The sequence below is a fragment of the Symphodus melops genome (genome assembly GCF_947650265.1).
Source record: "Symphodus melops genome assembly, chromosome: 2".
In the NCBI taxonomy this organism is placed as follows: domain Eukaryota; kingdom Metazoa; phylum Chordata; class Actinopteri; order Labriformes; family Labridae; genus Symphodus; species Symphodus melops.
Window position 1 is genome coordinate 9407651 of NC_136692.1, and position 25070 is coordinate 9432720.

Consider the following 25070-nt stretch of genomic DNA (forward strand, 5'->3'; position numbering starts at 1 on the left):
ACACTGTATTCCTTTGCCAGGAGGCTTGCAGCATTTCTTCATTATAGATTGTATGCCATCTACAGAGGGAGACGGCTCATAAAAGGCAGAAAGCCATGAAGTGCTTTATGAGATTCACACACACACACACATGCTCACACACAACCTCAGTTTCACCTTCTTACATACATCACTGAGTAATTTATAGCACCCGACCACAATCACATTTTTTCCCTGACAAAGACCTCTCTCTCTTACCCAAGGACACCAGGGCTCAGCGTGCTGCGTAAATAACGGGGCATTTGGATGGAGGCACAGAGCATGAAGGGTAAAACTCAGTAGCTCCAGCAGGAAATTACCTTTAAAGGAAGTAATTATTTATTTATCCATTGATTGATTTCTCAAGCTCACCCTGAGCCATGTTCTGAAGTGGTGCAATACTGTGTGTTGTAAACATTTTGTAGGCCTTTGATAGCTTGTAAAGTAAAACTGGCCTTTAACACCACAGCTTATATTCTCCTCTAGATATTTAAAGCAAAGACAGAGTGTTCTTGTGCTTCACGTTTTTAAATGTGATGGTTTCTTGCTTGAAACGTCACAAGTCAGCTTCAGCTCGGAGTCAAATGAGTCATAAAGAGAGCAGATGCTACTTTCACGGCAGCTCTGTTCCCATGGAGAGAGTTGTGCACGTGTGTGATTCTGTTTATGTGTGCATGGTGGGAAGTGAACATGCTGATGTGACAACGAGGCGTTTTAGTATTATTTTCGAGGGGGATGTTATATCTATTCTTCTCGAAAAGGAGCAAACTGCATGTGTTCTCTATTATTAAATCCCTGAAAAATAGCTCTGTTAATATTCCTTTAAAGGGTGCTGAGAGCATGTTTTGTTATCTCACTGAATCATTGAAGTGTGTGCTGCATCCATGACTACAAAAATATGATCATTTAAAAGAAACTGCAGGAGAGAGGGGAGATGAAGCAATGGCAGGTAAGCTTACAGTGTGCCACAGTGAGAGAGAGAGAGAGAGCGAGAGAGAGAGAGAGAGCGAGAGAGAGAGCGAGAGAGAAAGGGGGGGAGGGGGAAGAAGAGTCTCTTGTGATGCTTGAGCTTGCACCTTCTCCAGATAATGTGCTTTCTTTCCTTCTTGTCACCGTCATTAAAATGATAACAAGTCTCTTTGCAGTCACACCACATGTATTTCTATATGGAAAGCTCATTTGACTTATTTTCATATTTTTTGCTATTAAGCTCAGTGCATGTTAATGTCAGTGAAATCATACTTAAAATATACTCTCAAAAATATAAGTGTGTCTTGACCGTTGATGTTTCATACAATTAAATAACATCCTATATGAGACTAAGTATTGTCTGCCAAATATTTACATAGTCACCATTGTGTCATCACAGATAATGACAAACTAGAGAAACGTCTTAAATGAAAGCAGTATAACATCTGCAGACTGTAGAGTTTTATCCCATGGTGAGCTCCAGGTAACAAGGCCACACTTTCCTTGTCATCAATGACCCCGACTGCTGTTAAAAATGTTCCAGGAGGGGAGCTTGAAAACAAAGTCAGGACCCTTCTGAGGAACAGCAGTACACACAGCATGAGCTGTAATACCTTACCTGTTCTGTATGGGAATAAAATATTATCTGTACTTAACAGTAGAGTTCTTTAAGGTGTTGAAGAATCAGAAGCTGCTAACAACTGAACTGCTGTATATTACTTAGCATAGGATAGCAGAGCAGTAATCCTTTATTTTGTAGTCAGTGGTGGCTCTACTCAAGGTTTCCCGTTGTGTGTGCTGAATACTAATATGAGTATTACACATGTCCTCCCCTCATTTTGATGTGTGCAGCATTATGATTTGTCACCTGGGACCTTCTCCTTTTAGCTGAAAGGCAAATATTTAAGGGTTAAGACATTTTTCTTGGTTCAATTAGATTTAATTCTCCAGTATGCGTTTACATTCCAGTTTGTTTTTTTTTCAACGGTTTTTTTCTTTCGAGAAGGGTATGCAATGTTCAGGCATGCAAGTGATGAGTGTGTCCCCATAGGCAGCAGAGGGGTCTATGGACACGGCTGACGCCTGCAGGGGCTTAAGGACAGCAGATTGCAAGTGGGTGACTCATCCCGCCCGGATCCTCGCTGGGGCTACTGCAGTGCAGCGTAAAACAGATCCAGCTGGGAGATAACAGATGGGTCGAGAGGGACAAAAAGAATGGAGCGAGCAAAGTGAGTTAAGAGAAGACAGGAATGAAGACGAAAAAAGCATGGCAATCAGCCTTGGGCAGGTAGGGATGGCAGAGAGACGAAAGGGGGAATTCAGCCAAGAGATACTGATGGAGAGGAGTGAATTTGCCAAATCAAACAGGAGAGAGTGACGAGAGCAGGTGATCTGCAGGGATTAACTGTCTGGAAGGCTTTTGGAGAATTAACTACCTACTCGAATTTAGTCAGTCTGTTATTGATGCAAAATCTGTGAACCTCAATAGGGCTGAACTATTGGTAACATTACTCGTCACTGACCTATACGCCCTACAACACTTCCAGCTGTAGAGTTGAGACCTGACATTGGTTTTAAATTTGAGTGCAGAAATGGCCAGAGACAGAACTCCAGGGGCTACCCAGCTGAGTATCAAGGAAAGATGTAGCGTGGCATGTTTTATTTGTCCACGAGTCAGAGGACAAAGGCTCATTGTTTAAAGGATGTCTTGAGAATTGAATGCGTTTTGACCAGCCAACCCAGTGTGTCTAGTTTTGGCCCAGTGTAGATCAGCAATGCAGCAAAAGTGATACAGCACTGGAATAAATCCAACCTGCAGCACTAAACCTCCCATCCTCTTATCAGCATGTATTTTTCTTCCAACGGCATTACTTGTCTCTTTGACTTTTGCCTTAAATCATTTATACCTATACAGCAGAACTCTTTCATTAACATGGTTCCCTTCAGCTGTCTTGTGCTTACTGGGCTAAACAAGAAAAAGTCTTTCTTCGTTCTATAACGAGTGCAAACAGTGTTTCTCTCTGGCATATTTGATCCCAGCCTCTTCAGGCTGCTCCCCTCCCTGATGTAAAGTCTTTCACTGTTCCTCAGACAAAAAATTTTTTTTTTATCATGGTTTGTGTTAAATCTGTCACCTCAGTCCCCTCATCTTTCACACATTGTTATTTATTTCCCTGTTATCTGCCTGTCTAACAGGATAGAGTCTATAGAAACAAACTATCTCTGGAGTCTCTTTCTGCACTTGTAAAACTGAGATATTTGTGTCACATAACAAAATATAAATACTTCTAAAGATTGTGTAAGGCACAGATCTTATTTTAGGAATTGAACCAAAAACCCAATATGAAATCCCCTCACAACCGAAAGTGCAAAAGCTCATTTCTTTCCTGCAGTTATCAAGGTTATATCCAAAAGCATCACAAGTTTGACATGCTGTAATTTAGTCAAACTAACCGATTTAACCAGAAGTATTTAAAAAAAATCTGGGCTGAACTGTGGCTGTAACTTTGAATGACCTGTCAGCTGTGTGACTCTTGACATGAGTGCACATGCAGACACCAGAGGGCTTAAATGGGACAGTGAAGCTTGTTGTGACGTCAGCTCTGTTCTGGAGGTTAATGACAGACAGACAGGCCCTTTAACCGGCCTATTCTTAGCTCAACCTGTCGCCACGTTTTCAATGAGAGCACTGGCGAAGTAAACCCATTAAAGGCCCTCATCCAGAAGAAATGTGAATTAAAATAGTTTAAAATCAGTCAAAAAAGAAATAATAGCTGAGTTAAGGAAGCATTTGCGGCTGCTGAATATTTTCCCCCTTATTTGACTGTGGAAAGAGAGCTGCTGTTTGTCTCTGTCTGTGCTTTCCTTCTCGTGTTTTCCTCTCCCTTATTTCTCATCCTGCCTCTCTCTCAGCATCAGTATTCAGGCCATGCTTGATGTTTTATTCAGGACTGCTGTATTACATATTCTAGGCATCAAACACTGCAGGAGATGCTGCTGATGGCTCAGGGCTAGAAGAGGGGAATTCTCAGGACCAGTTCTTAAAAACAGGTCGAAGGGTTTAAAGGTTTGTCTCATCAAACAGAATGAACGGAGAAAGTGAGCCTTTGTTCGTACCTTTGTTCTTGTTAAGTATATTAACCTTCAGTATAATTTGCTCAGAGTTCAGTAATCTAAAACAACACAATGACGCTGTCATGCTTTCAGTGAGATGATAATTTGTATGTTTGTATGTTATGTTATGTTTGGTGCAAATAAAAAGGCAATTAACTTTCATGCATGGAAATAACTAGAAACGTTGATAAGACTCAATTGAGCCCCCTCCATACATTCTTCATCATGGACATTCATGTCATAGGCTATCATTATCAGCTAAATGTAGATCTGGGGTGCAAGGTGTTATATATGCTGATGTGTTGTAAATAAAATAAAGCCGATAGGGACGTTTTTTTTAAACCCGTAGAGACCTTGAGAAGGTAAAGCATGATCATGTGTAGCGCATTGGCTCAAAATGACTAAAGTCGTGTTCTGGGCAGAGGTCATGTTACAGACCAGATTTGAAACTTTAATCAAGCATTGATAAAATCGAACAATATTAGCAAAATAACACAAAAAGGATGAAGAACAGCAGTTACTATTGGCCACATGCGGGGACACCTCTGTCAGTCGGTTTGTCATGCTGATCCAGGATCATGAGTATTTAATTTGTGTGATGGTGGCGTTAGCAGACAGATCATCATCTCGGTTTTTATATTTTGTAAAATAATGTGCAGTGTTTGATGAGCAGGGATGTCAGAAGCTTTAATCCACTACTTCCCTATCCTACTAAGGATCCTAAAAGTGGCCTTTTAGTTTTTAATACAAATATACAACTCAAATTCATAGTTCTAACGGATTATGATGAGCTCCTGATGTTTTTTATAGAGCAGTCAGGACTTTTACATTTGTGATTTTTGGTCAAATTTTGATAATAATAGAAGGAGCTTGAATCCAAGTGGAGAAAAAGCATAACGGTTTTGAGTAGAGTGCAGGTCAGGTACATGAAAAATAGTTGGACTGAGGAGCTACTGTATCTTCTACTGTGTCATGCTCTGATTTAGTTCCCAGCATGACTCTATAATCTTCATGTGAATTTAAGTGGCTGTTATTTTTCTGCGGTCCATTCATGAAGACAATTCGCAAAGAAAAAAACTCTACTTTAGGCTTTCTGGAGTGTCATGATGAAAATATTTTTGGTTTATAAACAGAAAAGATAGATCTATACTTTATTGGGAAATTCAAGAAAGAAAGACAGCAGGCTTCATCTTCCGTCATACTAACCTTCACAGTAACTCTCTTTTCTTCTTCTTTTTGGTTTGATACAACATGTACAAAGGGTTGTCCTCTTTGAAGTTATTTTGTTATTATGGCTTAGACATGCTGCTAAATAAAATGACACAGCAAAATGTGCACTCTATGTTATCGCAGATTAATTTATTATTCCCTTGTTAGGTAATAAGTAGAGAGGACATTTGGGCTGGAAAGGGAAGACAGTTTAAGAAAAGATGAAAGTCAGAGGGGATAAAGTGCAGCAGAGAGCAGTATGAGATGAGAGGAGGAAGTGATGGAGTGAAGAGGAGGATGTAGGGGACAAAAGAGGAGTGGAGTTGCTCCCGGGCAGCTGCAGCATCATGTCCTCAGTCTGAAGCCTCATTTATCTGATGAAGACACAGTAATGAGGGAGAGGACACAGATTTTGATTTAATGTTTGCGTCCTGCAGCTTAATCTATTTTTTTAGGGAGCGTGCTTGTATGTATCAACAACAACAAAAAATACAAGCCATGTACACACAGTGCTCTCTCAGACACCATGTGCACACACACTCACATCGTCCTTCCACCGACTGCAGAGCAGAGACTGACTAGTTTTTGAGGGATTATACTCAGATTAATCAGAACACAGTGACTTTGCATCATATTGGAGCTGTGTGTGACTCAGAGATAATCTGTGAAACGTGCCGCATGTGCCTGATCAGACCAACAAATGTACCATGAGATGGGGTCACAGATTCATGACCCCTCTTTGTTGGTTTATTATTTGACTCGGTTTTTTTTTAGTTTTGTCTTTTGGGGATTTTTGTGCTTTTGTTAAATTCGAACAAGTTTAATTGCAGAGCATATGAGATTTATCATGGTTTAATTTACTAAATATACTGAAGTCTTATATCATGTAAAAACCTTAAAAGGGTAGTATTCATAAAGTGCTAAGATGCTAAATGAATGCCTGTATAACATTGCTTTAATTGTAGTTACCTACTGTGTTGGTGAGTAATGAGGATTTGAATCATGCCACTGCTTTTTGTAAACAGGCCTCGTCATCGTCTGCTCGACTTGTAAAAAGAGCCACAGGCTTATGGTAAACAAAGTTGTTTTTCTGCTATTTAGATAAAATATGACACACACCACCAACACTCTGAGCTGGATTAGACTCCTCTGATAGGTGTGTGTTTGCAGCCACGTGATCAGGTGTTTTCAGTGTATACGCAGATTGATCACTCTGAGGCGATGATAGTTTATTTATTTGCAGGAACCGTGATTGGGTGGATAAGGAAGGTTTCATGTTCATATTAGATGCATTTCATTGTGCACAACACAATAACACAACATGCATCGTACACTGTTTTTGAAAATACTCATATGCTGAAGTGTTCATGAACAAACAGTGGCAGGAAGAAGGGAACTTAAATACCTACCAATTTCTAAATAACACAAGATACTGTTGATACAGAATAATACTAGCCCGTTTTCTATGTTTTCTTTCACACCACATATCAAATTATTAATAAAGTAGAATAATATTAAGTTCTATTAATACAATGTTGTTGTTCCTATTCCTAACGTTGTGTGCTGGCTGTACAAAGCATACCAAAATGATTAAATAGATACACAAACACATTCAGTCGAAACTTTATAAACACATAGAGCTGGTTTTGTTGTAATCATAAAGAAGACATGTTTAAAATGTTCATGCATGCACTTGAATGTAAAAGCTGTATATGTATTATTGGGAAGAGACTTAAACAGAAGCCTCCATATTAAGCAACACACACAGTATAAATATTAGATTCATATAATACAAAGTAGTTGTAAGCTTTTATAAACATTTCTATGTGTATTTGACTATCCTGCTATCAGCAGCTGTAAGTGGAGCCAGGAGTATAACAGATACAATAAAACACATTGGTGGTTATTTGAAAGTCAGTATTAATGGTGATACTCTTAATAAACACGTTACTTGTAACAATTTAAATTAAGCTGACAGTATTTTCCTTTAAACAGTTGCTAGTTAGAGGCGCATATTGGCCACTTATTAGTCATTATTAATTATTTATCAGTACCTTACACTACATGACCATAATCTATAGCTAATAAGCCATTCGGGCTTTGCCCTCAAAACCCTCCTAATTACTCTTTATTAATAATAATAATATTATTATTATTTATTAATAATATCTTAATATGTTCTTCTTCAACCTCATATGGTGCAAACTAAGCAAAGCATATTCAGTTCAACAACTTCCTAATTAACTATCAAACTCTTAGCTAATGGCCCAGAGACTGCAGATGGAAATTAGCAAACTGCTATAATCCGGTTTGAAGCATCTTTTCTCTGTGAGTTTAATTTTATTTTTTAACATGGTCCTTGACAGCTAAATCAATAAACTAAACTAAACTTTTAATCAATAATAATAATAATAATAATAGTACATTTTTTAATCGATTGCTGTTAAAGTGTTACCATGTTCCTGACACCACTTTTTTATTTTTATTTTATTTTTACAGTTTGGATGTTAATTCCCCCTGTTCCCTTCTTCATTTTTCCTGAAGTGTCATTATCACTACTAAGATACAGAGCTTTGAGCCACGATTGTTCATTCATGTTTTTAGAAAGCAGAAGTCACAGCAGAGCTGTGAGTTGATTTCAGACTTCACACAGTAATGTAAAAACACACACATGATGTATATGTACATGCATTTCTGGGCTTGAACCCATGCATTATTTATGCTTCATGCAGTTAACAGTTAATTCAGTTAAATGATGTAACTATAAGGCTATCTAATGTCACAATCCTGGGATAAAGGATAATTTCACAATGTTTCTAATGTTCACTTCTTGATAAGGAAGCCTTTGATTTCACACCTTTCTCTGGAGATCACACTCTGGTACATGCTGACCTGATTCTTGCAGTCGATGTGTTGCTGTGTTGTTAAGAAATAATGCTGACAACAACTTCTAATGCAGCAATGTTCAGTCCTGAGTGAACTTAAAAAAAGAATTAGTGCTATATTTTTCATTGGACTAATATTTTCAGATAATTTGTCAACAGGCAGCTATTTTAAACATTGAACTAGCTGTAGATAATTTTACAGTAAACATTTATTTCAACCTTGAAATTCAGTTTTTAGTTTTTCATCATACAGTATATGTAAAAAAGATTTTTTTTAAAAAACAGCCTTCAATGTGCACATTTAAGAAGCTTGGACCAGTGGATCTTTGCAAGATTTCAAAATATTTGCCTGTCATCATTTGACCAATGAATCAATCAGCTCGTCCTACCAGCTCTTAATATCCGAATATTTATATTCTCTCAAAATGTAAATATGGTGAGGTTCAGTAGTATAGTCCTCTTGGTATTTACTGGTTTGTCTGTCTCTTCCTGTTTAACCTTCTGTATAGGTATGAAACATAATTTAATCAGGCTGCAGGTTGTCAACATCAGACATTCAGGATGTCACTCATGCTCTCGTCTGGATATATATTTATATTAGTGTTAACTGTGAGAGATAGTGGTGCAGTGTGATTGAAATTCAGCAGATCTTTTTTCCTTTTTTTTTACTGTATTGATTTTCTTGTAAAAGCTGGGCTGCTTGTTTCTTGCACGATCCATTATTGTGCTGTCACTGGCGTATATGTTTGACCCTTAGGTTAGAAATGAAAGACATTTATCAACACACATAATGAATCCTCTCATGTTGGCCAGCATTTGTTCTGCTCCAGCCTTCGGCCGCTTGAAAAGCTGTATGTGTTGAGCTCAGGGACCTTGGTGGACAATGCTCACTCGTGCTGCACATCCAAGCATCGTCCACTAAGATCATACACTGATCCAAAAACATATTCAGGACGTGTAATTCTTTAAATATGTAAAGGAATATAATGTGGAAAGAGAGTAAATGAAAGAAAACAAAAAATGATTGGAACAATACTAGACAAAGCTAAGACAATATATGTGTATGTGACAGCATGTCTGCAGTGATTAGCAGCAAACAAACACATGCTGTCACAATGTACCAGGTTTGTACAAACTGTAACTGCATGTATGAGAAGCTGGGAGGTGTGATGGAGGATTCATTATGGGTGTCAATGAAGATAAATGTCCTATTTCTAACCACAGATATGCCAACAGTTAAACCAGAAAAACAACAGAAATGTGGCTTGTTCTTTCAGTTTAGTAATGTGTGGGGAAGTTTATCTTTGACCTTGGAAAAAAGAGGATTTCAGGTTCTATTTTCTTGTTTTAACCCGTTGTTAGTCTTATGAAATGAAGCTGATGTCTCCAGAAATGAGAAAGAAGTGGCCTTTGAGTTTAAAACGATTCTTCATGATCTGTTGTGATGTTGCATCTTTGATTAAACGTCAAAGGCAGCAAGTTAGGATTGAGCACAAGTTGTTCTTTGTAGATTTAAGCGAATGTTACGTGTTTGTTTCAGGTTTCCTTATTGATTTATGTGCTCGGTGGGAGAGGACTAAGTTGTTGATGTAATCTGATGGAGTGCAGCTACATGTTTGTGTTTGGTGAGGCTTTGCTTTATTTGTAACACCCGGGCGGAAACCTGGTCAAGAGCTACTGTCCTTTCTCTGTGTGAGATTTAGTAGACAGAGCAAATTGTGCTAAAGGTCAAACTCCTTAAGACGAGGACAAAGCAGTGAGGGTCACTGTGAATCTTCCTCACTGTTTCCCCTTTGGACAGAAATAACAGAAAGAAAAAAAACACCAACACAGCCTCAGACATGCAGTCAGAAAAAGAGACGATTTATAAAATGGCTGCTGTGTTCGTTGGTTTTTGCTTGCTGAAAATAATAATCTCCTCTTTCCTGGATTCCACGTGTATTAAAGCCTCTGTGTACAGTAGAGACTCTCTACAATCCCAGAGGATCTCTTATAATGCATGACTATGTGTCCATCACTAAAAGAATACTGATGAGATTTGATTCGACTGAAATAGGAGCACTTCAAAATAAAACAGTCATTTGGCTCAAATTAAAGCTGAAATTGGTTGAATGTTCTTTATGAGTTCTGTACATCACACATGTGTAGCTTGACAGCAGCTGTACTATAATCTGAAGGATGAATGATGTGCTCTTAAAGTAGTGTTTTAAAGACACATGCACACAGCACAGGGGTGTGACACTGAGCTTTAATAACTATCATCAATACTGATTTTCAGTGCTCATTATCCCAGACAGCACCATCATTACGCCCACACAGCTATAACTCACCATACTGATGAGTAAACATTGGAACAGTATGAATAAAAAATTGCTGTATAAACTTGATCGTGTTCATGTAGTCAAGTCCTCTTCAGGGCTCAAGGCTCCGTCATAACTGCTTTTGAACTCATGTTTGAAATGGGTATAATACAGAAGCATTCAAGTACAGACAGACCGACAGAGAGAGAGAGAGAGAGAGAGGGAGTGCTGTTCACTGCATGTAGCTTTGTGTGTGTGTTTACAGTACACACTATCTGTGTGTGTGTGTGAGTGTTTGTGTTTGTCTGAGTGAACGATGAGTCACTGGATGAGAGTATAAAGTATCCTGTCTTTGTTTCAGGGTCATGTTCCTCTCTCTATGTGTTTTGGTCATGAATGAAAAAGAGGAACTTCAGCTTTTTAGACACTCTTTTTTAATATCCTTTATTTCAAAACTAGATCCAAGCAGAACACATAGAACACATCTGTCACTATCATATTAGATTTTAATATTTGTGTTGCCCTGCTGGTTGAAGACTATTTGAGCTGGAAGCCTTTTGAGAGCTGCTGAGGCCTGAAATATGTGTTAGCTTTCAATCCAGTATATGAAGTTAACAGTAAATACACTTGACATCTGATGGCCTGGATTAGGTTAAAACAGGTGTGCAAATAGGGGTAAGCCTCGTCAAATAAATTCCACCTTACTTGAGTGTTCAAACTGTATTATTACAATGTGTAGAATGACTCTTAAAACAACAGTAACATAGATTTATTCCTTCGACACCTAAGGGCAAAAGAGAATAGTACACCCACTCCTTGCAAGATTCTGCAAATATGAACACGTCAGACTATGACTGAAACAGAACTAATGATGGGAACTTGGTGGCTATAATCACTCAGATCTCATTAAGAGTTACCCTGCGTAACAAGCAGATTTCATGCTATCCAATAAATCTTAATTGAGCCCTGTTTTGATGTAAATAAACACAGTTATGTTTCAGTGTTAGATCTAAAGACACATTGATTGTTTCTAACTTCACAAAACATGACCAAAGTCTTTCAATATTGTAATGACGAAATACAATGCATATTATAACTGGTCATAAGGCAGTGTTTTTAAAGGGTGGAATATTAGCCTGTTGTATGATCACAGTGTAACTTGCTCGGCTGCAGAGGTGTACAGGATGTTCAGGTGAAAAGAGATTGGCTCATAACAAAGATAGGATGAACCTGGTGGAAAATAGAGACTAAAGTAGCAACTAGAAAAAGGTGATATTTACAAATATGCAAGAAAGACACAGTGTTAGGTAAGTGATTGCAAAAGGGAATTTAAAGAGAGAATTGAACACATTGAGTCTTTAGCACCTCCTGAGTGTTCCTGGGCAGAACAGGAGGAGGTCTGGCAGCTTAGATGGAACAAGTTTAAACACAAACATAAGAGCTATACTTCCAATTAGTATGTAAACATTTATTTGGTATAACAGTGTCACAGTGTGGTTCATAAGATGATGATAATAATACTAATACATTTATGATTATAAATAACTTATAGGTCTTTAAATGTGTCTTTTCCTCTTTTATATCAATAATTTACTCTATTCAATACATAGATATGTTGTGCAGCCTTACCATGAATTATAAAATCAAAGCTGAAAACAATTACCTGACACCACACAAAAAAAGCACTTGTCTCTTGATTCTACAGTCATCACATGCAGTGGTATATTTTTTGTTTCACACTCGTGCAGCTCAGCAAAATCTCTCCATCATTCATGTGGCGTGTGCCGTTACTCATCCTCCATCTTTGTCTCATCATGGACACAACATAACATGATGCTCACAAACTCTGGCACGCTTTCCTCACACACCCACACACACACACACACACACACACACATGAACAGTGCCAGCTGGTTTCCCCTCACCCTACCTGCCTCCCTCTCTTCCCTCTTCTTCCCCCCTGTTTACCGTGCAGTACATGGATGGATGGATGGATGGATCAGCCTGTGCACACATTTCCCCAGCTCCAGACTCATCCGTTGTTACATAAGAGCCATGCAAAGGCTTACAAATCAGATTATAATAGCCACACACTCAGAGAGGATAGAGGTCAGTGAAGCAACGTGGTCAAACAGTTCATGGATGCTGGCATGAACGTGGAGAGAGGAGACCCTGTAATGTTGTGCCTCTCGTCCTGTCAGTCTCTACCTGTCCTGCAGGTCACAAATTGTCTAATTATCGATTCAAATTTCCTTTGTCAAAGTATTTTGTGTTTTTCTAAAACATCACAAGCATGCACAATTTTAAACTGTGTCCCCTCTAATGCCGCCTCAGGCCTCAATGTTCTGCGGGATTACAATCATCCTGGAACAGCTGTAGCCTAAACAGGAACTAGCCACCCCCACACTGGCTCAGTACACCCAGATTTACAAATAACAAAAATATCTTCTTTTCTTAGATTCCATGAGAGCATGTCTTTTCTCAGGACAGCTGGTAGTTGTAAAGGTCACTCATAAATATAGTATTAATCCATTCACAGTTTGGTCCTTCAAGTGCTCTCCCTAGAAATCCTGATCCACAAAAAGTTCAGCTGTGACAGGTTGCATTTTCGTTACACTTAATGCAGTCAGACATATTGTTGAGTCACAATGCAGCTCTGAGTATACTCGGCCCAGTGTTGCATGAGAAACGTGACGCTGAGAACAGGTAGGTCTCTGGGGTGTTTGGAGGTGAAAAGAGAGGTGAAAAGGAAGCGATAAAGACAGAAAAGGAAAGAGGAAAACAAGAAGAGGAGGGGTCTAAAAGTACAAGATAAAAAGAAGACTAGGCTGAGATCTTTTTGGGCATTGTTATGCAAGTGTTTTTGACTTTTCCCAGATTTGGCAGCTCACTTTTATATTCCCAACTGACCAAAGCCTTTTTGATTTCTCTTAAATCATATTTTTCTTCTCTCAAAATAAATAAGGTGCAAATGATGCGTTTGATGGTAGAGAACAAGGTGGGAAATGTACAAGATGTATGTTGGTGCAGTCTAAATTAAAGGATTTATTCCTGCTCGACATGTTGAGAGAAGCTTCCACTCATATCCCTGTCTTCAAAGGTTAAAATGGTCAGTAGGTGGAGTAAGAGGGGATGGGAGGTTTTAATGCTGTCAGGAAGAGTCAGATCTTCCTGTTATTGTCCAGCAGCGGGGGCTGTCCTCCTAATAGCCTCACTAATCACTCTTGTCATTTTTAATCTCCCTCTTCCACCCTGTGCTTATTTAAAGCAGGGCTTCTGTGTGCCCAGCCAGGATTAGACCAGTGAGCAGGAGTGGAGGAGGGAGGGGAGAGGGAAGGGGAGGAGAACAGCAGCAGCAGTGGTAGCACGCTCCTGGTGTGCCTCACATTGGACGCCATGTGACTAATGCTAACGCTAACTGTGCCGCTGTGAACCTTGCAATTTAAATGGCACAGATGCGCGTGCTAATGATGGGGTTCAAGTGTGCAGTGAATATATTTAAAAAATATACCATCATCATCGGAGATCATGAACGCACATCAAGTTGTATCACATTTGCAATCACAGTAAAAAATATATTCGAAGTTATTTCCATCCATTAACCTCTTGCAAGGGGTAGAGCTTTGCATCTTAAAGCCTTTTGAAGGACTGGGTAGTGAGAGCGAGCTTAACTCGCAACCAACCAATTAGAAGACTTCCATTGACTGGAAGAAATAATAAAAATTAAAAACTCAGCGATAACAAATATTAGTATGGTTTAAAGAATAATGATGAAAATGAAAAACCAATACGTTTGCATTTATAGTTTGTCATTTTTTTTACCTAGGCCTTCCAAAACTGTTTGTAAGGTCAAATATATGCAATGTTAAAGAAAAAAAACGAAACAGATTGAACAAGTAGACTGAGATGATATCCTCAGGCGTGTGTTTGCGTAGATATGATGTTGTAGTATTGATCACGCTGTGTTCTGCACTGACTGGCGTAATCTAATCCTGCACTTCTTTCGAAGCAACTACACGCGCTTAATGTGTCAGAAGTGGTCTAAAGTTGGTGTAGTCCTCAGCCATTTTAATAGTTTTAGCCCTCACACAGGTGTTAATCCCTGCTGTTAAAACCCTCCTGTTGTGTTTGCCAGGAGTCTTTCCATTAACCTGCGAGAGATCTTTTTATAGAAAATGAAATACTAATCACCTGCAGAGGAGTTAAATATAGCATCACCTGTTGGTAAAGTCTTGTTAGTTTTGGGGTTTGAATCAGAGGTAAAATCGTTTTTTATTGTGGAGTTTACACATACAAGGAATTTGTTAGCAGTAGCACTTTAAAGTTATTACATATAATTAACTGAACTATAAAAGTCTCAAGCTAAGCATCCTTCAAATGATTATAGCCTACCATTTATAAAAGCATATTCTATGTTAAAAGTACATGTTGGTAAATACATCCGGTCACTTTCATTGCAAGAGTTAGGTGACAAGATAAGGCGCTACAGCGAGCAGACTCTAAGCATAGTTTAGCTTAACTTAGTCTAATGACTGGAAGCGAGGCCAAACAGGTAGCCTGGCTCCTTCCATAGGTAGTAAAATACTATTCGAAGGCTATCACCTCTAGAACGAGATTGGAGTTAAGATTTTTTTTTAAAGATTCAATGTTGCATCGTAAATGAATTCACTCTCTATGATAAATCTTCTCATTTGACTCCAAGCTAGAATAAAAATGACATTTAAAATAATAATGAATCACTCCAATATCATGGAGCATTTATTTATATGAAATCTTTCATAACAACTGATGTAGCCTTTTAGTATATCAGTCAAATGTCTCTCCTCTTCCTGAGCTCAGCCTCCTGGCTTCAGCACTTACTGTGTTGTACCACAGTTTTATAAGCTTAATTTGAATTTAAAATACCATTTAGGTTTTTTTTTTAAAGGATGCTGTCAAATCAACATTGTGTGATGGTAGTTTTACAACTTTTTCTTTCGGATCAATCTTTGTTTTATTTATCTTATGTGAACAAAGTAGCTTACAAAACAGAAGTCAAAAAGAATTACTCACATCTGCAGTGAAGACTGTTATAAAAGCATGATTATACTTTTAAACAGTTAAATAGCAGTAAATAAATCAAGACTGAATTGATTTGCTAAGACCGTTTAATGATTTGATTTCTAGTAGTTGTAAGAACAGTTCACTAGGTATCACCTGACGAGGTATCTCACCTGATCTGTAACGCTAGTTTTCAGCAGAACGATAGCACGGGTCACTCGAGGCTCTAAGAACAAGGATGTGTCCTTACAAGCAATCACTGTGAGAGAATCTTAGGACACACACTCTGCTGTCTGACCTGTGTGGTGATGCAAGGCACTTTTGGATCAGGAGGGAGGGAGGATGCCCTGCAGCCTTTAAAACTATCGCTGCACTATTTGCGTATCCACATATAGCATCTTTAATCTGATCTGTTTTAGCTAATATGGGTGCCAGTTGGCAAGAAAATGGAATGTAAGGACTGAGATCTGAATCCTTATGTGAACTCAACCTGTGTCTTCTAAAATATTCTTCAGGATCTTTTTTACGTGACTTTGGTCTTCTTTTTATTATTATTATTATTATTATTATTGCTTTACATTTATGAACCTCTGTCTACTACAAACTGGTTTTATTGGATACCATATGATCACATTTTTTGGTTCCTTGTGGGGTGATTCATGTTCTAGCCTGATATCATAAAGTAAAATATTACACACACGTAGCCGGCTCCAAAGTCACACATTGTTACCAGCTTCCCTAATTCTGTCTCTGTTACTACCTGCCTGTTAGTACCTTTGATGCATTGTAGGTAAGATATAACAGGGGCATCCCTCCTCAAACAGACAAACTGTGCCAATTGTGATCGTGTCATGTTGATGTTACCACAACAGAACTGCTAGCATGGCTGTCTAAACGTGATTTGTGAACAAATACCAATAATTACTTTTCAATTAGCCTTTGTTTACTGAAATTTGTTTGAGGTTAGGATGTCTTCAGTAAGATGCTAAACATGTCATCAGCGTATCAACATTGTCATTGCAAACATAATAAGATTCTGGATTTACCTTTTTCTCACTACTTCAGATGAGAACAGCTTCATGGCACCTGCTAATATTGCTGTCAAATGCTGGTTAAATAATGATTGTTGATGTAGTATCCACAAATGACTTTTCCATAAGCCTTTTTTTGTTAAAATGACACCTGGCAACATGATTATATAACAGCAAAACTTGCAAGCTGTTTCATTTTCAGCTATCACAAGTTTAATGTTAAAACTTCCGAGGTGAAGTATAGGGGACTTATTTTAAACAGCTTATCCTTTGACCGGAACAAATGTGCATATACTTAAATTATTATTCGTTTTCTAATGTTTTGAACAATTGGTACTTGTATGTTTAAAATGGAAAAACCATATTGTGCGGATCATTTTTAGGTCAAACTTTATTGCTTTCAATTGTGTCTGCAGGGATAATTAAATAAAAGTAGTCTAGAACATTAAATCTGCTAGTTAAATAAGACTCAAAGCTCTGCAGTGAAAAGTTATAAATTACTTCTTGAAACTCACCTTTATAGATGTGCTTTTACGTTATTTCTCCTTTTAAAATGTCTATTAATCTATGCCTTCCTTAATAAATGTTACTGCTTTTACCCTTTCGAACTGTCCTCTTAAATGGTTTAGCCTTTAAATCAATCCCTTCCTGTATTCATTTTAATGTTCTTACTATTTTTTAAATTCCTACTCCTTTTATCACTCATTTAATTATTCAGCCCTCTGTTACCATATTAATTTTACCATCTCTTGTTTTTCCCTTCTTTTTATCCTCATTCTTCTTACAGCCTGTGATGTGATATCGTCCCACTCTCCCCCAGTTTTTATTTTAATTTAGTTCGCTCCTGATTCAAACAAATGCTCCTACATTGTATTTAACTGTCTCTTCATACCTGCCTGTTGTAAACATATTGTTCCTGTTATTTGCATTTATTATTATTTTTGTACTCTCTGTTTGGCCTGTCTGTGCATCTTTGTTCTATTGTTGTCCTAAATGTTGAGGTAATTGGTTTGGCTGTAAAAGCACTTTGTTAACATTTGTTTTTAAAGGTGCTCTAAAAATAAACTACTATTCCTGTGTCTCCTCTCTAAAGGAATCACAAATCAGCCGCATGAGCATACACTTGCATATATCAGCATCCATACTCTCCAGACTTTACAACTAGGAGCGCTCCGAATGTGACGAACAAGTCTGTGACGTCACAGCTTATATATCATCTACGCCACTGCTGCTATTTCCCAGCAGCCAACTGCGCATTACACTCATCCCTGTTAGGTTCACTTCACACTGCTGCTCCGTTCACCTTGTGGTGTCCTTCCCCTCCAGGGAGGAGGAAGAGGAGAGAGAGAATGATGGGTAGAGAGAGGGTTGTTATGTGGGGGACAGATTATTGGAACAAAGAGGTTTTAAATTGCTGATTTCCTTGGTGTTTGTGGCTCCGGAATAGGTCACATTAACTTAGAGTGTTGTCCCTGCAGGTGAAGGACCAATCATTGATTGGTTGAGACATGCTGTAGTTAAGCTTTATGCGTTCGGTCCTTTGTGCATCGTCCCTCCATCACCGCTCTAAATTTCTCAGCAAAGCACAACAAGGCTCTGTCTTTGCTCTCCACTTTAAAGTGTCTGGGGACTGAGCACGTGGTGACAGCAGCCATGGGCGGCAGCAGAACTGTTCCACTCAAAACAGCCACCAAGAGCTCATTTTTATTCATTCAGCTGCTCTCCCCCCTGCCAAACTATGCACATATTCCCACAGGCGAGTGCTGCTCAACTTAACTGTTTTTCATCCATTTAGCTTAACAGCTAACTGACTTTTCAGACTCTGACTGTCTCCACTCACTTTATCTCCTGGATAGAGAAGTCATAGATGTGAGACAGACACAGTCTCGTACAGAGAAATAAGATCTGTCTGGACTTAGAGGCCTGATACTGTGTGAGGTGAGTTTGAATGCACACTCCAGGAATCTCCCATTTCCCACACTGATAAGCTTTCAATTACTACAATTCCTTGTATATTGGGGTTGACCAGTGTTTGCTTCGCCGCCTGCACGTCTCCTGACAGGGAAGATATGTTATGATCGTATCACAGATTTTATTATTTGTTTTTAAATCCCCTCCAGAATTTGTCTCCGAGTTGTGCATATACATGAACCATTAAGAGTGATACGCTCATCACACCAGATGCTCTTGGATGTTCCAAGGTGCAGGTCCATAAATGCCTTTGGATTCATTTAAACCAAAATGTTCCAACATCTTTTTTTGTTTGTTTGTTTTGTTAACTGAAATATCAATCATTCTGTACTCCCAGCTCCCTCAACAGTGTGTCTCTGTGTGCGTGCATGTGTGTGTGTATGTGTGTGTGTGTGTGTGTGTGTGAGTGCCTCAATGTATTTTACATACATTTTCTATCCTCTTTCTCTATTACATGGAACATGTAGTCATATTTCACCTGAGGTGTAAAACAGTACAGTGTGTGATTGTGCAGCTTGCGTGAACAACAGAAGTGTCATTACAAACATGGTGATGCAGCTGTGGCCCACAGAATTACTCATACATAAACATAGACCAAGTCTAACAAGAACACTATACTTTTCTCTTCATGGGCATGAATTGTTTATTTCACCTCCATCCTTACGTCTTGTTTCCCCCATGTTTTTGCTCTTCAAAGTCGAGCACATATTTTACATTTTTAATAAGTAAAATGTAACTAATAGAATAACTAAAGTAACAAAAAATGCACACACTCGAGAAAAAAAACAAAAGAAACTAATACAAAGACAGAACAAACCACTGAATGAAAGAACAAAAAAAAACAGACAGGACTGTGTTGAGAGCAATAACAAGAAGTCAAACCTGCTGACATGTATACCCGATTAAGCCCGACAGGGGCAGGTACCTGTCTCCATGGCAACTAGCTATGGGAGGGTTTGAAGTTATTTTAATGATGTGTAGGTGAAACATATGACAGGATATGTGACTCCTACTGTGATTGTCTACGTGGAGGTTTGAGTGTGTTTTGCATTGCTGTCAAAATGTTGAGCTGTTTCAGTGGAGGGATCAGAGGAGACTTTGTAAAGATGAGTCATAGAGCACAGATCCTCAGGAAGCTGCATAAACTGCTGTCATCAGCTTAGACTTCTGCTATCACAAATCAACCTTTTATATTGTGTGGAAAATGTAGTCTAATTCATTATTTCTGCTTCTTTTTATTAAGTCTTCCCCCTTTTACTGAGCAAAGAAACAAACACAAATAAACAATCAAATATTATGTTCACACGTTCAGTTCAAAAAGCTCATGTAGAGTGTTACTTTTTAGTCTTTGACTCGAGTTCAGGCTGCCTCCTCTGACCTTAGCTTTCATGGTTTCTGTAGTCACGCGTTAGTGACGTTCCCTGAAAGCTTCTCTCTCCCTCAGTCTGACCTGGTTGCGTCAGTTTGCTGCCCCCTCGAGCCGTCTGGTTATATCACAGAGAGGATGGATCGTGGCAGAGCCGCAAAAATTATCAGCAGACAGACTGACAGGAGCCCAGAGGAATTATCTCTATGTTTCTGTGTTTGTGTCTGTGCACATTGAACAGTACCATGTCTGAAGCCATGAGGCCCTTATGCTCTCAGCTCTTTGCAGCCCACACTTCACCTTATTCTCTCGTGCGATCTCTTTCTCTGCTGCAGCTTTGAAGGAGAAACCTCATCCACTGCTCTATAGGGGTCCTGACTTTGATATGTTCAAAGAAGCATAGTCTGCAATTTGTGTGCAACTAGAATGTGTGATATTGTAGGAGTGTATGAAATTGTAAAGGTACAAATATATCGATAATATTCTCTCACATGGGCACAAAGTTCAGGGTTGGTAAGAGAGGCAATCTGAGGAGTCACAAAATTATGAACGCAATTCTGCTCCACAAATGTATCTGTATTTCAGTCAGACAACAGTCCTGGTTTAGTAATCCTCAAGCAGCAGTATTGTCACTGTAAGGTTTACGTCGCAGTGTTTTTAACCAATGAAATGGGTTTGTGTTAGACAAAGCTCAAGGTCAAGCTGACATCTGTGGGAAGTTGTTGTTGTTGTTGTTCTTGTTGTTGTTGTTGATGATGAGATCATGTCCCTCACTAAACCCTTTTTTCATTGCCCATTTTGACCAGGAGAAGTGGGCAGAGGAGATATTGTAATTCTACAGGGTCTTTCTGGTTAAATAAAGAATCAACAACAATCAACATAACAAATGAATGCTTCCACCTGTAATGAATTGTTTTGTTCTTTTTTTGCAGAAAGTGAGTGAGAAAGTTGGAGGAGCCGAAGGAACAAAGCTCGATGTGGACTTCACTGAAATGGAAAAGGCAAGTCTGGACCCTTCCGCCATAGCTCTTTTTGGAGTTAGAGCTTGTTTTAAGTGAAATGTTCATAACAAGTGTTTTTAGATCCAAGAAGACAAGTAATTTTTGCTGTCATGTTGCACAGTATAAGATTCACAAAGACGTCCATCCGGAGTGTCCTATTAGGATTAAACCATTCACAAGGCCTGTGCAAAAGAAGAGACAACTCTTTTCTTAAAGAGTCAACAGAGATGTTGCCTCTTGTGGTTACACAGAAGTTTAATGTAAACTGATAAAAAAGCAATGGTTGGTGAAAATTGTCTTCCATCAGAAGATGCAGTTCAACCCTATGGTTACAGTGGAGGGGTTAATATGTTTATGTTTATGTTTTTTTTTTTTTATTATTTTGTTTGGGGGGGGAAATAAAACAACGTCAAGAATAAAAAGATGTAGAAATAGGACCCAGGCTTTTATGCCTATTTTGTAGAGATAGGACAGTGGAGAGGTTCAGAAATTGTGGAGAAAAAGGGTAGGGAATGATGTGGGTTGGATTTGTGTTTTCAAATGGGGAGCGTGCGTCAATCGCTAGGCTACTGGTGCCCCTCTTTCATTATGTTTTAATTAGATGTATTCTTTTAGATCAGGTTGAGGGTTGATTTTACACTCATTCACTTTTTTTAAACTCATCACACTCAGTGGTTTTTCCTCTTAATGTTTGTTTTAGAGTATATTGATGCACTTCCATAACTGCGTAAGAAGAATAAACTTTGTATGTGTGTTAATGTGTTATTTGTTAGTAGAGTGTTTCAGAGCTGTAGTGCCTCATATATAAATAAACCAGAAAATAAAAGCGACAACAGCCAGCTCTTTCTAACACACACTCTTCCACCCACGCTGCAGAACAAAGCTAAAGCTTTTTTTTATTGTTTCTATCTCTCTATTAGATGACAGATACCACAGTCCCAAAATTGCTCTATTGATAGTTTATTGCTCTTCATCACTGTCACAAACTGTCATCCATGTATCGTTTATCAGCTGTTGTTTCTGCATCTTCTCATGTTGTTTCTGCTTTGTGTTCTACAGAGGATGGACGTCACGGCTCGGGCTGTGCTGGACATCATGACCAAGACCACGGAGTATCTGCAGCCAAATCCAGGTCACACACACCAGCTGTAAAACATGATAATGTGATGTTTTCTTTGTTTGGATTTCTTTTACAGAGATGTCTCAGGTGTCTCTCATACCCGAATCTTTAAATTAAAGCACCAATTAATGATCCAATATGCATTAACATTTACAGAGTTGCAGGATTTGTTATTTGTCATATTTGGACTTGTAATAATGTTTAGTTAATCCTGGATGCTAGGTTAATCCCTTATTCTTATTCTGATATTTTAAAGTGTACTTGCCTTGTATTTATTCTTATTTTGTATTCTATTTGCTGCTGTAACACAAACATTTCTCAGTTAAGGATCATTAAAGTATCTATCTATCTAACAAGCTTTGTCATAAGAAAATTCTGTCTCTAAACAAGTCGGGATACTTTGGCCTCAATAGGTCACATTAGGATTAGATCTACTGTAGAGGATGTAACTGCAGTCCATGCAGTCAGGCCCCCAGACTGAAATTAGCCTCATAATGGACTCACATTTTAGAAATAGAGTCTGCAGAAATGAGTTTAGGTTTAGAAATCAAATGGCTGACTTGTATCTATACTTTTGGTATACTGAGTTAAAGTGCGTTACTCTTACATTTTGGTGGCATTTTGTTTGGTTTAATTGTTTCTGTTCCTTCACAGCCACCAGAGCAAAGATGAGCATGATGAACTCCATGTCTCGTATGCGGGGTCAGGAGAAGGGACCGGGCTACACACAGACCGAGACTGTCCTGGCAGAGTCCATGCAGAGGTTTGGCAGGGAGCTTGGAGAGGATTCTAACTTTGGTAAGATGCAAAACATTAGAGCACACACAGAAACAGAAGAAGTATAGTTGTTTCTTTCGGCATAATTTTGTTCAGCAGTCACAGTTGCGCCTGCATGATATGAGAAAAATACATGACGTGCGACTACATTGTTTGATATTGCGATGATAATGATATAAATTACAATAAATAACGTAAAATGTACACATAAACTCAGTCTATCTTCTAATTGTTTATGTTTTATGCAATTCTAGTGTTTGCAACCTGTTTCTCCTGAATCCAAAATAAATCTATGAATCAATTATTTTCCTTCACTAATTTGGCAATGATCGGGTAGGTTAGCTTATGGCTTGCTTAAGCTTCATCTGACTCCATCACAATGGTCGAAAGCATGGTCAAACATTATACTCAGGCCTCCATAGGAAAAGTGGAACATACAAATGTTAGTGAGAAAGCATTGCATGACTACATTGAAATGGGTTTTTTTATTGCCATAAATTCAGGCAATGTTTTTATTGGGAAGGGTCATATTGAAATAATGATGAAATCGGGATTTATTGTGCAGCCACATTAATAGAAATGTGAAAAATTCATGAGTTTGTTTTCGAGACAAGATGCTGAAAGCTTGCTTTTTTATTTGGTTCACATGTAAAGGTAATAAAATGTTTACAGAGAAATACCTGCTTATAGATAAGGTTCTAATGAAAAAGTGTGACAGGGGATCAACATGTTAGCCTGACATTGAACTGTGGTTTCTAGTGACTGAATGTGTCTTTATTTGTCCAGGCCTTGCTCTGATTGACGCTGGGGAAGCCATGCGTGAGCTTGGAGAGGTAAAGGACGCCCTGGACATGGAGGTCAAGCAGAACTTCATTGATCCAATGCAGAACCTGCATGAAAAAGATCTGAAGGAGATTCAGGTATGAATCCATAATTATGAAGAGGTACAGAGAAGATGGAAAAAGAAACTTTGAATCTGAGTCATCTCTTTTATAGTATTTGGATTCAACTCTTTGGTCTTATTTTGCAGCATCACCTGAAGAAAATGGAGGGCCGCCGTCTGGACTTTGATTATAAGAAGAAGCGCCAGGGTAAAGTGACGGATGACGAGCTTAAACAAGCACTAGAGAAATTCGATGACTCAAAGGAGATTGCTGAGCAGAGCATGTTTAACCTGCTGGAGAGTGACGTAAGGATCATTTTTCTCTGATCACTTGTCATTTACCTCAGCTAGCAATTTATCAGAATGTGACAGCCACCCTTTCACAGCATTTTGGTGATATTTTACTCTACTGCTTTCTGCTATTTGTTATCTCCAGCTATGTAACTAATTCCTTTAGTCCTCCTCGACACACATTTTTCTGACTTTAAGCAGATTGACGGGATGCTGTAGTAGGGATTTGTCATACCCTATTGCTTTAGCTGAAATGATGAAAATCATTTCAAAAATCAAATGATCAAAAATCATATGAGGCCATAACTTTATAAGTAAAATGGCCTTTATTTAACCTGATGCCTACAGTATTTTTCTACCAAATGAGCTGCCCCCTGCTGGCCATTAGCAGGGATGCAGAATAACAGCATTTATCTACTTTATTGGTTCTGCTTTTCAGAATCCTGGAGGTTACATTTAGGTCTACTTTGGTTACCCAAGCACTCAAACTGGAGGCAGTTTTACATGATGATATTTTAAAGTAGTTATGGATACCTTTCTTAAATGTACCAGGGGGCCTGAAGCCTGACTTCAATGAAAGTTTATGTTTCCTGCTGTAGCTAGAGTATATTTTATAGGGATAACTCTAAAGTATGAGTCCTTAGCGAAGAAAAAAATCCATTACAATGTAGCAGCTGTTTTCAAGCTTCTTTCATAAAACACTTTTCTCCGCAGCACACAAAGTTTTAAAAGAATTATAACACCTGGACCTCCAAGGTCAAGACGGAACTGTCAGTCTCATACTCTTGTGTTTGAAACAGTCTGAGACACTATTTTTAAGGTCTTGCTGTACATCCCCTTGCTGTATTCAGTTTCATCATAAGATCCACATACATCTCACACACAGATCGAGCAGGTGAGCCAGCTGGCTGCACTGGTCCATGCTCAAGTGGAGTACCACAGCCGTGCTGCTGAGATCCTCACACAGCTCTCCAGTAAGATTGATGAACGGTCAGTATCTTCACATCCTGTTTTTCTGTTTCACTCAAACATATGTATTGGATGTATTTATTTTCGGTAGAATCTTTGTTGTATATGTGCATTAAGGGACTCTGT

At 38.6% G+C, this 25070-nt stretch overlaps 1 protein-coding gene across 5 annotated transcripts in view; it reads left to right on the forward strand.

Annotated features, from left to right (window-relative positions):
• sh3gl2a (SH3 domain containing GRB2 like 2a, endophilin A1) overlaps window positions 1–25070 on the forward strand; it is a 35129-nt gene that overhangs the window by 3485 nt on the left and 6574 nt on the right. For all 5 annotated transcript variants that reach the window (XM_079338384.1, XM_079338385.1, XM_079338386.1 and 2 more), the window contains exons 2-7: window positions 20836–20904; window positions 21964–22036; window positions 22679–22822; window positions 23588–23721; window positions 23832–23990; window positions 24862–24965. In XM_079338384.1, the coding sequence (XP_079194510.1) occupies window positions 20836–20904; window positions 21964–22036; window positions 22679–22822; window positions 23588–23721; window positions 23832–23990; window positions 24862–24965 (683 nt within the window). The remainder of the gene's footprint in view (window positions 1–20835; window positions 20905–21963; window positions 22037–22678; window positions 22823–23587; window positions 23722–23831; window positions 23991–24861; window positions 24966–25070) is intronic.